A 15,380-nucleotide genomic window follows, 5' to 3' on the forward strand; every position below is an offset into this window, starting at 1 on the left:
ACTCAATACAAAGATTCATGATGTTATCTATCTGCAGGGCATGTCGCACTGTCAGCACCCCTGCCCTACAGGCTATTACTGGATGCTTGCCACTCTATCTTGAGGTGATTAAAAGGGGACTTTACCATCGATTAAAGAAGGGAATTCCGACACAGTTGTTAAATCTTCAACTGCAACTTACCAATGACCTGAAACAAGAAAGAAAACGTATCTTCACACACCTTCAAGGAATTTGGCAGCATTCATGGGAAACCACGCCCAAAGGAGAAATTACCAGAAGATTCCTCCCATCCATTGACATGACTTTCCCGAAGTCTCCTTCCTGGTTTTCACCTGGTCTGCAAGTTACATTCCTGATCACAGGACATGGGCCCTTTCAACAAAAATTGACAGCAATGGGAATTGAAAGCAATCCATTCTGCCACTGTGGCGAAGAGGAGTCATGGGGGCATCTCATGTATGAGTGCCCTGCTTACGATGATTGTAGGCTCAAATTTTTAACTGAAATCCAGGAGAACCCTCGTAATCATGAAACATACCTGCTTCAGAATGAAACGACATACAAAGCCTTAACGAGTTACGCACAAGCTGTCTTTACCATCAGACGGGCAAAGTTTGCTGAACTTAGAGCTGCTCAGAACAACGACCTTCAAGTGCAAACACAAACTGGGGTCGGATAGCATTTTCCCAAACTGATAAAAGAGTAAGACTGAAGATTAAAATACTATGCTGGCATCATCATGGTTGGCACTCCTTGAAAAGCTGACTCCCAGAGAGTGCTTGGCCTTTGGCACTCGCACAGTGGCGCCTGCCCCTGTGACTTTTGATCCCTCTACCCATCCCCTATTTCTCCTTACTCGGGTGGACTGCCTTCTCTATCTGTCCACTTTAGCTTGTTCCTCACATTCAGATCCCTCTTCCTCTTGTTCCCCAGACCTTCTCTTCTCTTCTCTTCTTCTCTTTTCTTTTTTCTTTTTTTTTTTTTTTTAACTTGGTCTTCGTCCAGGACGCTCAGGCGACCCTGGCGGAGACTAGCCAGAGAATAATGGGCAGCCTGGCTACCTCCTAGCGGTGTGTGCGGGCAACGTGAGGTCCCACCAGGGGCCCTGCGGCCAAATGCCAGGACACCCAACAGAACCTAACGCAATATGTCATATACAACAGACAACACTTTTCTGGCATTTACAGTAGTTCTGTATTTCTTCACAGCGTACATATGGCGCAGATGTGAGAAATCACAGGTGGCGCCTGACCCTAACACTATGCACACTATGCCACAAAAGGTTTTTCATTTGTAAATATCAATGCAAAATAACTGTTGAATTCATCTGCAACAGCAGCTGGTGTATTTAATAATATCGCCTTTCCCTTACGTAAAAGTCCGATCTGGTTTGTCCTGCTCTTCTTGGCATTTATATATGTGAAGAATTCCTTATCACCCCCCCCCCCTCTTTGCTCTGTTTGCTCGTGATTTCTCATAAACTGCCTTTGCCTGTCGAACCTTTTCTGTGGCTCTATTACAGATCACCTTGTAGCTGTTATAGGCTTCAGTATGAAACCTGCAACCTTTCTATGCCACCTTTTTCTGCTGAAGTAATGTGGCAACTTCACTATTCATCCAACTTGGAACCCTCCTCGTGGAGTATTTTTATAATAGTATATACGCATTCAAGGAAAAGCTGACTCCCAGAGAGTGCTTGGCCTTTGGCACTCGCACAGTGGCGCCTGCCCCTGTGACTTTTGATCCCTCTACCCATCCCCTATTTCTCCTTACTCGGGTGGACTGCCTTCTCTATCTGTCCACTTTAGCTTGTTCCTCACATTCAGATCCCTCTTCCTCTTGTTCCCCAGACCTTCTCTTCTCTTCTCTTCTTCTCTTTTCTTTTTTCTTTTTTTTTTTTTTTTAACTTGGTCTTCGTCCAGGACGCTCAGGCGACCCTGGCGGAGACTAGCCAGAGAATAATGGGCAGCCTGGCTACCTCCTAGCGGTGTGTGCGGGCAACGTGAGGTCCCACCAGGGGCCCTGCGGCCAAATGCCAGGACACCCAACAGAACCTAACGCAATATGTCATATACAACAGACAACACTTTTCTGGCATTTACAGTAGTTCTGTATTTCTTCACAGCGTACATATGGCGCAGATGTGAGAAATCACAGGTGGCGCCTGACCCTAACACTATGCACACTATGCCACAAAAGGTTTTTCATTTGTAAATATCAATGCAAAATAACTGTTGAATTCATCTGCAACAGCAGCTGGTGTATTTAATAATATCGCCTTTCCCTTACGTAAAAGTCCGATCTGGTTTGTCCTGCTCTTCTTGGCATTTATATATGTGAAGAATTCCTTATCACCCCCCCCCCCTCTTTGCTCTGTTTGCTCGTGATTTCTCATAAACTGCCTTTGCCTGTCGAACCTTTTCTGTGGCTCTATTACAGATCACCTTGTAGCTGTTATAGGCTTCAGTATGAAACCTGCAACCTTTCTATGCCACCTTTTTCTGCTGAAGTAATGTGGCAACTTCACTATTCATCCAACTTGGAACCCTCCTCGTGGAGTATTTTTATAATAGTATATACGCATTCAAGGCATCTGTGATTAATGTTTTAAAAGCATACCACAGTTCAAATGTGTTCATTCTCTGCGCGGTATCTACCCAGTTAATAGAGGCAATGTAGTACCTTAAGGCATCGTAATTTCCTTTTCTGAAATTAAAATCCATTCCTTTGCCTTTTACTGCTGCTACCTCTCTCATCATCATCCACCGTAGAACTCCGTGATCACTTCCTGCTACTGGTTCCTCTACTGTCAGCCCTGTTATGTCATCTGATTCATGGGTGATGATGAGGTCTAGGATATTCTTTTCTCTAGTACTTTCCCTGACATGTTGATACAAATAACAGTCATCTGGTTGATTTAAAAATTTTGTTCCCCATTTCGAGTTTCCTTCCCATTTTCTCCAATCAATTAGAGGCAAATTGATATCCATAATAAGACACTGACGCTTGCTGGCCCATTCCATTTGAATGTAGAGGCTTTTGTCATAATTTTCACAATCGCATGGTCTGTAGATTACTCCTACTCGCATTATACCTTTGTTTCCAACTATCTCACACCATACAGATTGTGTACTAGCATGTGAAACGTCTGAATCCAGGAAAGCTATCATCGCACTCAGGCTGCTTCTGATAAGAAGCATTACCCCACCACCCCTTCTATTTACCCTATCCTTCCTAAATACATTATACAAGCCGTACTGAAACTCATCATCCCCAATTTCCAGGTGGCACTATGTTTCCGTAAGCCCTATTATGTCCGCGTTACTTGTTTTAACCAGCAATTCGAATTCGCTCATTTTATTGACGACACTTCTAACATTACTGTATAAACAATTAAGACTTACTGTTCTTGTAACAACCCTAACACAACCCTTGAAGTTTTTTAGGCTCTCTTCCTGGCATTAGCTACCTGCTCACGTGAAACGTTTCTGCCTCCAGAACATCTAGATAATATGTCCAGTTGGAGTAACAGATAAGAACTCTTAAGGTGTGTGCAAGAGTTACTTTGACCAATATTATCAGATAAACGGGTGTCAGTATTACCAACATCCCCTCTAACTAGCAGTGTCCCTGAAACTTTAAGGTATCCTCAATAATACTGGCAAAAACTTTTGCACCACGTTTGTTTAAGTGTATCCTGTCTCTACAAAACAAATTCCTTCTACCTACAAGTGTGGGCCATGCTGACAGAAATTTTCCCCCTAAAGCCTTGCAGAGTCCTTCAAGTCTTGAGTTAATCCACAAGGCTTTTAACATATAATCCCTCCTATCGTGTCTGGACAGAATTGCAGACACATAGACATTGTGGCCTAGCTCGCGGCATTTCCTCAGCATGGTCCTGTAAATAATAAGCACTTAACTACCTAATCCACGAGTTGCATTGTGGATGTTTTATGAGGTGGTAAAAATGCTATTTTAAAGTTAGGACACAAACTATCAGTTGGGAATATGAGCAGTGGCATTGTCTGAAATTAGCATTAGTAGAGCAGGGGCTCACATCTGGTAAGTATGGGCTTGGCACACCCAGGGTCCTGAGCTGGATATCATCATTCTTCTCTTTCTTGGTGATTCCCTTTTGATTTCTTCTCCTCCTCCTCTTCTTCTTCTCTCTCAGAGTAATTCAGAATTTTTTTTTTTTTTTTTAGCTGGTGGAGCATAAGACTCCGGCTTCCTTACACCCTATGCTAATAATAATAATATGATGCAAGAAAGCAAGCTTATGCAGCATCAGCCAAAAAAAAAAAAAAAACTTCCAGTTCACCCCTTTGTTCGTTCGAAATACCTGTCCAGCTTAGCCTTAAATTTATTTAGGCTATCAACTTCCACAACAAGGAATGGAAGTCTGTTCCACCAACCAACTACCCGCTGGCTAAATGCAAATTTCTGCACATCTATCCTACATCTGTCTTTCCTCAATTTGAATTTATTCTGAGCAAGAGGAAGAATCCCATCAGCATTGAGCATGCTCAAACCATTCAAGGCTTTATACACCTCTATTAGATCACCTCGCCAGTGTCTAGTCTCCAGATACTGTAATTTGCAAAACTTAAGCCTTTCTTCATAAGAGAAACCCTTTGTTCCATTCACTAATCTTGTTGCCCTTCTCTGTACTCAAGGTGTGGCCTGACCATTGCCTTATACAAGGGAATAATGACCTCCTTATCCCTGCTAGAAAAATTCCTTTATATCAATGACAAGACACCATGAGCTACTCTTGCAGCCCGTCTGCACTGCTCAGAGAACTTCATATCTGCCTGCACAATTACCCCCAGGTCCTTTTCATTCTCTACCACTTTCAGTGTAATACCACAGAGTTGATACGTTGCTCTGGGGTTGCTGTTTCCCATATGTAGTACTTTACATTTGTCAATGTTAAACTTCATTTGCCACCTCTCAGCCCATCTGCTCAACCTTTCCAGATCCTGTTGCAGCAGCATAGTATCAGTAGTGTCCTTAACAACCCTGCCAACCTTTGTATCGTCTGCAAACTTGGACATTAGGCTTGATATACCATCATCAATATTATTTATAAATACAGAAAACAATAATGGACCCAACACTGAACCCTGAGGGACTCCACTAATAACATTAGTCCACGATGAGCAGTATCCATTGATTACCACTCTCTGTCTTCTCCCCCTCAACTACCCCTTTATCCATAGCAGCAATTTGCCTCCAATGCCACACTGCTCCAATTTATGCAGCAGTCTTCCATGTGCAACAGTATCAAAAGCCTTTCTAAGATCCAAGTATATAATATCAAAGTTATTCCCTGCATACAGCTCTTTTGTGACTGCATCATAGTATCCAATCAAATTGGTCAGGCAAGACTTCCCCTTAACAAAACCATGCTGTGTCCAAGCTATAACTGAAGTCCTGTCTAGATGATCCTGCAGTGCTTCTTTAACCAGTGCCTCCATTAATTTTCCTGGAACAGAAGTTAAACTCACAGGTCTGTAATTACTTGTATCAGCCTTTGATCCTCCTTTGTGAATTGGGGTCACATTTGCACATCTCCAGTCTATGGTTACCTCCCGAGTCCAAGGAAGCTCTCATAATTATGGCTAAGGGTTTGGTTACTTCCTTTGCTGCCTCCTTTAATATAACTGGATAGATCCCATCCACCCCAGGTGCCTTTCTTGTGTTTATCTTCAACAATTTCTCCTCCACTTTACTCTCAGTTATTACAAGATTATCTAGCTTACTGCCAGAGTTGAATACACCGCTGGCATTCCCCTCACTGAATAACTCCTCATGTATGAATGTCAATGCAAAATATTCATTTAGTTTGTTAGCTACCTGAGCAGGATCATCAACAGTTGAACCATCGATATCAAGTGGACCAATCTCATTCATCCCCTTCCTTCTAGAGTTTACATAAGTAAAGAACTCTTTGCTGTTTTTCTTTGCATCCTTTGCCAAAGATTTCTCATAATCTGCCTTTGCCTTCCTAACCTCCTTTGTGACTTGGTTACAGACCAGCTTATATCTATCATAGGCTTCTGTGTCACATGTTAATTTATATGTATCCCATGCATTTTTCTTCTCTGCGATGTGTCTCATTAGTTCATCTGACATCCATTTAGGCAAATAAAAATAACCTTGGAATCAAGATTTTCATCTTCAAAATATTTCTTTACTTTTGGTAGAAAAGCTCAATAAAATCAGTTGCAAAAGGTTTTTGTTTTGTTGTTCATGCTTTAAGCTGTGATTTCCATATTACTTGTAGAAAAGCTTCTGATTTTCTTCAAAGCTCTAGGATTTTCTGCTATTTACTAGCAAAGCTTCAATTTTTGTAACCATTTGCACTACTACCAATAATGATTTGAAACCAGGTTTGGCCTTTTTTTATTTGTACATTCTTGATGTTATTTGTTTCCAACATAGCCGAATCTGATCAACATTTAAAATTTGTTTCAGGCTGTATCTGCCTTCTCCAATATATTTTTTTTAAAATTTGGTAGGATAGATTCAGTTGTTGCTCTATAACTGTGCTTCTCAAAGTGGGCTACATTGTCTCCTGGGGGCGTTAGGCATGAAAGGGGGTGATAGGCATGACGGTGTACGAAAGGGAGGCATTAGGTATGATTGTGTGTAACAGGTGGCTTGCAATAATTTTCTTAATAATTAATGATACGTATATCCTCTTCTTATTATTATTTTTTATTTTTTTAAATAGGAAGAAAAATGGCTGAGCCAGAAAAGAAAAAGAAATGTAGACAATATTCTGTGCAATATCTAAAATATGGATTTATATCAGCACCAGCAAACAATCAACTTCCAATGTGCCTTATTTGTGAAAAGACATATTCAAACGAGACTATGAAGCCTTCCAGATTACTGGAGCACTTAAATAAGGTGCATTCAGATAAGGCAAATAACAACTTATCTTACTTTCAAAAGCTACGTGGCAAATTTGAAAAGCACCCAACATTATCGAGCATGTTTTGTTGTGCGTCGCAACAACAAAACAACAATGGCTTGCGGGCCTCGTACAATATTTCACTGTTGATTGCAAAAGCTGGTAAGCCTCATACAATTGGTGAAAAATTAATTTTGCCTGCAATTTCTGAAGTTATCAGTACTGTTTTACATAAATCACCGAACAATATAATAAAATATATTCCACTTAGCAATGATACAGTTCAGAGACAGATAGACGAAATGGCCAAAAAAACAGAAAATACCCTAAGCATGCTTTAAGCTGTGATTTCCATATTACTTGTAGAAAAGCTTCTGATTTTCTTCAAAGCTCTAGGATTTTCTGCTATTTACTAGCAAAGCTTCAATTTTTGTAACCATTTGCACTACTACCAATAATGATTTGAAACCAGGTTTGGCCTTTTTTTATTTGTACATTCTTGATGTTATTTGCTTCCAACATAGCCGAATCTGATCAACATTTAAAATTTGTTTCAGGCTGTATCTGCCTTCTCCAATATATTTTTTTTAAAATTTGGTAGGATAGATTCAGTTGTTGCTCTATAACTGTGCTTCTCAAAGTGGGCTACATTGTCTCCTGGGGGCGTTAGGCATGAAAGGGGGTGATAGGCATGACGGTGTACGAAAGGGAGGCATTAGGTATGATTGTGTGTAACAGGTGGCTTGCAATAATTTTCTTAATAATTAATGATACGTATATCCTCTTCTTATTATTATTTTTTATTTTTTTAAATAGGAAGAAAAATGGCTGAGCCAGAAAAGAAAAAGAAATGTAGACAATATTCTGTGCAATATCTAAAATATGGATTTATATCAGCACCAGCAAACAATCAACTTCCAATGTGCCTTATTTGTGAAAAGACATATTCAAACGAGACTATGAAGCCTTCCAGATTACTGGAGCACTTAAATAAGGTGCATTCAGATAAGGCAAATAACAACTTATCTTACTTTCAAAAGCTACGTGGCAAATTTGAAAAGCACCCAACATTATCGAGCATGTTTTGTTGTGCGTCGCAACAACAAAACAACAATGGCTTGCGGGCCTCGTACAATATTTCACTGTTGATTGCAAAAGCTGGTAAGCCTCATACAATTGGTGAAAAATTAATTTTGCCTGCAATTTCTGAAGTTATCAGTACTGTTTTACATAAATCACCGAACAATATAATAAAATATATTCCACTTAGCAATGATACAGTTCAGAGACAGATAGACGAAATGGCCAAAAAAACAGAAAATACCCTAAGCATGCTTTAAGCTGTGATTTCCATATTACTTGTAGAAAAGCTTCTGATTTTCTTCAAAGCTCTAGGATTTTCTGCTATTTACTAGCAAAGCTTCAATTTTTGTAACCATTTGCACTACTACCAATAATGATTTGAAACCAGGTTTGGCCTTTTTTTATTTGTACATTCTTGATGTTATTTGCTTCCAACATAGCCGAATCTGATCAACATTTAAAATTTGTTTCAGGCTGTATCTGCCTTCTCCAATATATTTTTTTTAAAATTTGGTAGGATAGATTCAGTTGTTGCTCTATAACTGTGCTTCTCAAAGTGGGCTACATTGCCCCCTGGGGGCGTAAAATTTGTAAAATGTTGTAAAATGTTGGCTAAGCAACATTTTACGAACAACAGAATTTGCCTTACAAATAGACGAATCAACTCTGCCTGGTAACGAATCTTTACTACTAGCATACGTACATTTTATAAAAGGTGAAAAGTTGAACGAAGAATTATTATTTGCAAGATATCTAGAAACGTATACCAAAGGCGAGTCTACATTTCAGGTTACTGAAAAGTTTTTTAAAGACAGGGAAATTCCACTTACAAATGTACTTGCTTGCGCAACGGATGGAGCACCATCAATGATTGGCCGTTACAAGGGTTTTATGGCTTATTTAAAAAATGCTGTGCCAAATATTATTACTGTTCATTGTGTGATTCACCGTCACCATTTAGTTGCAAAAAAACTTGGTGATCAACTGCACAATTCTCTACAAACTGTTATTACTGCTATAAACAAAATTAAAGCACATTCATTGAATGATCGTATATTTCGAAAGCTTTGTGATCAAAACAGTGAAGATTTAGAACGATTGCTACTTCACTCCAAGGTTCGGTGGCTGTCAAAAGGCAACTGTCTCAACAGATTTTATGAACTCTTTGATACAGTTGTCGAGTTTTTTGAAGATAGGAACAACGACCTTAGTAATGACCTCAAGAAAATGAAAACTGATATTGCTTATCTTGCAGATTTATTTACTAGATTCAACTCAATGAACCTACATTTACAAGGACAAGATGTAATTCTTATTAAGGCAAAAACTCAAATTTCAGCATTTATTTCAAAATTAAAGCTTTTTATGCGCAACGTAGGATGATGTGAATTGTATCAATTTCCAAATCTGTTGGAAATAGAGAAAAAGAAAAAAATAGCTGATGAAACTCTACTAACTTTTTGTAATCATCTAGAAATGTTGCACAGAGATATGCAGGAAAGGTTTGAAGATCTCCTTAATTTGAAAATTCCAGATTGGGTTATAAATCCTTTTTTAAATAATGACGATGGTGAACGTTTTGTAGAAGAAGAATTGATTGAGTTACAAAATGAAGTTGAACCGAAGCCAAAATTTCAAAATTCATATCAGAAATTTTGGTTACAAAAGAAAATCCCTGACCATTATCCTGCATTGTGGGGAATTGTCAAAAAATTACTTATTTCTTTTCCAACATCATATCTACTTGAAACGGGTTTCAGTGCTGTATCTCAATTGCTGACAAAACAAAGAAATTGTCTGGATTGTTGTTAAACGTGGCGATTTACAACTTCTACTTACAGATATTAAACCTAATATTGATAAGCTAATAAATCTCCACCAAGCTCATCCATCACATTAAATATTAAAATATAATTAACTATTTCCATTAATATCATGACTTATTTATGTAATTAACTTTAATTTTTATGACTTAATTTAAGTGACTATAACTGACTTTATTTATGTAGTTGTAATTTTTTACGAAGAAGGAATAAAGTGCAGTAAATAGTTTTCTTTATAATTCACACACATATATGGAGGGCTGCATTTACGTTTTTGGAGGCAAACAGACAAATATTCATTTCAGTTATTTAGCTTCACTTTATATTGGTGGGCTAAAAAAAAGCCCTGGCGAGGGCGTTTTTTTTAGGGGGGGGCGGTGATTCAAAAAAGTTTGAGAAGCACTGCTCTATAAGCTTCCCTTGAATCTTAACATTTTTGAAACAAAGCATACCACTTTTGGAAGAGATGAAATGAGCCATTAGAGGCAGTGAAATTCTCAAGGTTCCCAGTTTTGTCCTCCCCAACTCCCGAATATCTTTGTGTAAGCTTAACGCTTTCTCTTGGATGAAGGTCAAGCTTAACTTGCCAGGCAGTCGTGAAAAGGACTGTTCTTCCTCTAAGCATGTGGAATCACTTTGACCCCACATATGTACATTTGAAAAATTAGCAAAAAATAATTCAAAATTGTTCATGCTTTTGATGCCACCTTTATTTTCAATCTTTTCTGAAGAAAACTGAAACATTCATATTTTATAATAAAAGCATATATTTTTAATTAATTTTTGAAATCAAAACTCCCTTTAGAAATGTCTGCAAGTGAAATGCAAATTGAAAAACCTGCACACGTCAATGAACACGTGCAATCAAACACCAGCCTGTCAATAAATGGAGCACCTGCTACATGAAATATGAAGCAAATTTGTCAAAAGTTTGATTCCAGACAACACTTCAATGCCATGAAGTCAAAAAGTGTTACTGACTGGAGGAAAGTGAGTCAGTAAAGCCAACTTTATGAATAATTGTAAATGACAGATGCCACTCAACATGGATATAATTACATTTAACTTTATTCTTGAATTTTTCTTAATTTTGTAGCAATTAACAGAGACGACTAGCATTTTCAGTGGAGAAATGAAAGAAAATATTTTTTAAAATGGCTTTTATGAGTTATGAGTTTTAAGAAGTTTCATGTGGATGGAGTAGACGCAGAACACAAATTGTTGAAATATTATCTGGGATCTCACTGACTGCACATGACAGGTTCATAGTTAAAGGTATATGTTGCTTATAAAGATCTATCCATGTTGCTAACTGTCTTTCCATAATCTCCACTGCATCATTCCTTCTATACATCAACATCGGGGTGTCTTACCATTGTCAAAGCTCTGTTTTCTAAATCTGCTACATTTTTACGTATTGTATGAATAGTTGTCTTTGGCATGTTAAGAAAACATGTCAAATACTTGTTTTAAATTTTTTTTTTTATGACCAGTAACTTTTGATTTCACATCAAACACCTATAGTTTGTGCACTTTTTTTTTTAATGATTGAGAGGTGCTCTTCTACTAGCATTTCACTTGGAACTCATGATCATAAATATTCACAAAAAAAAAAAAAAACAACATTCAAATTATGCTGTCCATTACAATAAAATCGATAAAATTTAAATTTTTAAGAAATATAACAAATGATACTCACTGGCTACTTGTCGGCTACGTAAAATCTGAGGATTAATCTCTGTTCCCTAGAATAAGATAAAATTTCTAGGAGATTAAACTGTTACTATAATTAGTTTTACTATACAATAAAAAATGTATTATAAAAACTGTTTTGTTAACCTAAGTAATGAAAATTGCACATTTCAACATCAATTTTATAATTTTTATATAATTTTGTAAGCTAAGTGGTTGAAAATAATTTTCGACCACTGCCAAATAATTTTCAACCATTATAATACTGCCATGTGCAAATATTTCTCAATGAAATTATTTTTCTGTCTGTAGTAGTAGAGGCATGTGATGCAAGAAAGCAAGCGTATGAGCTAATGTAGAAAATATGTTTTTATTTTATTCGGTATTTTCATTTACAATCAACAATAAAGGTTTGTGGTAACTTTTATTGTTGCATGTTTACACTAGGGCTTGCATAAAACCGAGAAATTTCAAAACCGAGTTTAACTGAAGTTTACTCATAAAACCGGTTTTAAAACCGATTTTCTCAGACTTAGGGAAAATAATTAAAAGCTTATAACACAGGTATTTATTTTATCTTGGGTAGATTGTACAAATCGCAATCAAATCTTTTAAACAAAATCTATCACCTCATAAAGTAAAAAAAAATAAAATAAATTAAAATGCTCCGAAAAAGTAACCAGCTTGAGATTATACAAAATTACAAATTGTATTCAAATCCTTTGAATAAAAACTATCTTCTCGTATAGTAAACAAAAAAATAATAAGCCCTATAATAATAATAATAATAAATAAATAAAAATAATGTGAAAAAAAAAACAGATTAAAGTATTTGTAAAATACTTTACAAATAGTAAAGTATTTAAAAATAAATACTTCACTATTTATTGCTCAGCTGTTTTCTGAAAATTATCCTTAAAAAAAGTAGTATATTAATCATTTTTCCTGATAGACTTGACCTTATTTTTGTGTTAAAGAGACCAGTGATCGAAAACACTCTCTCAGATTGGACACTTGTTGGTTTAATGGTCAGCAGTGCTCAATAAACTTTCTCCAGCTTTTCACTTCTACTGCTAGTTGCCTCCAAAATTTTAAATTCTTTGCTGATTTCCAATTCACTTGGATATTTTGAAGGCTCTTCAGTTAATCTCTTTATTACACTATCATACTCTCGCATGAGTGTATCTCCAACATCGGAACTAGACGAGTCTTCGTTTTCTTCTAAAAGAACAGTTCGTTTATTTTCAGTTTCTTCATTCAACGCTGACTCCTTTGGAATGTTTTGCAAATAATCTCTGATAAATCTCTTCAGCATGCTTTTTCAAAACTTGCTTACTTGAAAAATCAAAAGTTCTTGAACCTGAATCTTCTTTCCTAAACTTTTTGGGGTTGTGTAGATAGCTCAGCAAAGCCACAGTTGGGCAATTTCGTCTTGCATTGTAATGCTGCAAAAGGCTTTGGTGAAATTTTAAAGCAAATGGGTTTTCTGCTGTATCAAGCTTAGTAAGCAGAAATTCTATTGAAGACTCTGCTTTAAGTAAGTCTGTATCTTCTGAGGTTATAGCCTTCAGAATCATTTCAACTGGTCGCAAAGTTTCACATAACAATTCAAGTGTTTTCCAGTCATCGTCAGACACAGCTTCAGTTGACAGTACTGCACATAGAGCATTTGGAATGCAATTTTTCAATTTCAAAAATCTCTCAATCATACAGAATGTGCTATCCCATCTAGTCTTGCAATCTAATATAAGTTTATATTCTTTCCTATTAAATTTTGCTTTAACAAAATTTTGTAATATGTCATTTTTGGTAGGTGATTTTCGAAAAAGCTTGCAAATTTTTCTGACTTTGTTAATAGTTTGTGCAATATTGGCCATTGGATTGAAGAAATCAATGAGCTCATCGGTAAAGTTGGTTTGATAAAGCATGCCTTTCTGTCTTTCTTCAACTTCTTCATCATCACTACTGTCTTCATTATTTTCATTTTCTTCATTGTCTTTGGAAGACTCAGAGACTGTGGCACCATAATTGATTGCTTTTCATAAAGTACATCTATAACTGACAGATGTATACAATGGGCTATACATTGTTGATGATTAGGCATAATTTACTTGCCAAACTTAATCATCATTGCTGCTCCATCGGTGGTGCAGGCAACAATATCCTCATCCAAATTCAAACCAAATTCCTTCAAGTGTCCATTCACAATTTGCTCAGTTCTTCTGCTATCAAGTGAACCATTAATCTCAATAAGACCTAACGACCAATGATTGTCTTCTGAATGCGCATTTATATTCATATAACTTTTATTTTGTATAGACGTATATTCGTCTAGAGTCAATGAATACCGTGCACCCAAAACCAATGAATTTTTGAAATTCTGAATGAGTTCTTCTTTCTTAGTTTTATAATAATTCAGAACCATATTTTTAATTCCATTCACTGAGGCTGGTGGTAATTTATCGTATTTATTTCTCTGAAGGTGAAGGCTTGATTGTATAAACTCACTCTTGGCAATTGAATTAAAAGAAAATCCATCTAAAGCAGCTAATTTTGAAATCTCTTCTTCCATAGATTTTTTAACGATAAAGTTTTTTTAATGTTCTTACCATTTTTACGGGAGGTTCACTGTTATCTTGTTTAATGTCAATCTGATGCATTTTCTTTAAATGCAACATCAAAGATGATGTTGATCCTCCAGACGACTTCATTATCTTCTAACATTTCGAACATTGTGCTTCATCTTTGCTTTTTCGAGCAAAATAATTCCATACATTTGATTTCATCTTAGACATATTAAGAGTAATAAATATTAATTAGTAGGAATTTATATCACCGACAATTTTAAATAAAAATATTGAAGATAACACAATACTATGAGTCACTCCCGCAAGCACTGAATGAAGGTCTAAACGAGGCAAGTTTCAAAATTTTCACAAGAGAAATTTTTTATTTATTTACTTGCAATTTTTTTTTACTCAATTAAATCTATTGTATTTTCAAAATTACATAAAAGCCAAATTTGGTGAAGCTGCTTTTTGGAGAACATTTGATCGCAAATTTAATAGGAATAAAGAAGAAAAAAACTTTCTACGATTGAAATTTGATGCAATATTCAGCGAATCTGTTTCTAGTTGGTAACCATCAATAAGGCGCGTTCCATAACTTGCCTGGCGAACAAGATAGATGGAACGGAGAAATGTTGAGCATTTTATTTTACGCTATCGGTCCGACTCAGTCATAATGAGTACACCTGCATCGTGATACAGGTGGGAAGATAAAAGGTACTGCTCCTAGATTTGGGCCACTTGCCCATGAGATTCGTACCTAACCATAAAATAAAATAAAAAACATGTTTAAAACATAAAGCAGTTGAACGATCCAGACAAACGAACAAACAATAGAAAATGTGCGCAACAAAAAACTATATTCAAGGGCTAACTAAAAAAATATTCGAATCCGGTTTTAGAAGCTCGGTTTCGGTTTTTACAACTCAATATGAAAACCGGGTTTAACCGGTTTATAAAACCGGTTTGCAAGCCCTAGTTTACACTGTTCTTTTCAATGTGGATGGCTGGACATCTGTCTCTAATTGATCTTGCTCGCATTTACACTTACGACTCTCTCTCTCTTGCATTCCACCACCAACTTTGGTGCTTGCTTTTTAACGTTAGATTTGTGATTTTGTCAAAATCTTTGAACACGTTTAGTTGATGTAATTTTCGGCATCGTCACAACTTAACTAAATGAAACACAACCGCACTGCTCGACAAATGCGAAGTAACTGAATAAAGCAGTTATTTAAAGAGTTGCTCAACTCTCGAAAACTAAAAACACAATTTGAAATCTAGTTTTTTTT

The 15,380-nt window shown here is 36.5% G+C and overlaps 1 protein-coding gene across 1 annotated transcript in view; it reads right to left on the reverse strand.

Annotated features, from left to right (window-relative positions):
* LOC150083300 (uncharacterized) overlaps nt 1-15,380 on the reverse strand; it is a 300,614-nt gene that overhangs the window by 175,883 nt on the left and 109,351 nt on the right. The window contains exon 8 of the mRNA XM_090378469.1: nt 11,529-11,574. Coding sequence (XP_090234595.1) covers nt 11,529-11,574 — 46 coding nt within the window. The remainder of the gene's footprint in view (nt 1-11,528; nt 11,575-15,380) is intronic.

The sequence above is a fragment of the Mastigoproctus giganteus genome, chromosome 7 (assembly GCF_048544385.1).
Source record: "Mastigoproctus giganteus isolate SK-2022 chromosome 7, ASM4854438v1, whole genome shotgun sequence".
NCBI lineage: Eukaryota > Metazoa > Arthropoda > Arachnida > Uropygi > Thelyphonidae > Mastigoproctus > Mastigoproctus giganteus.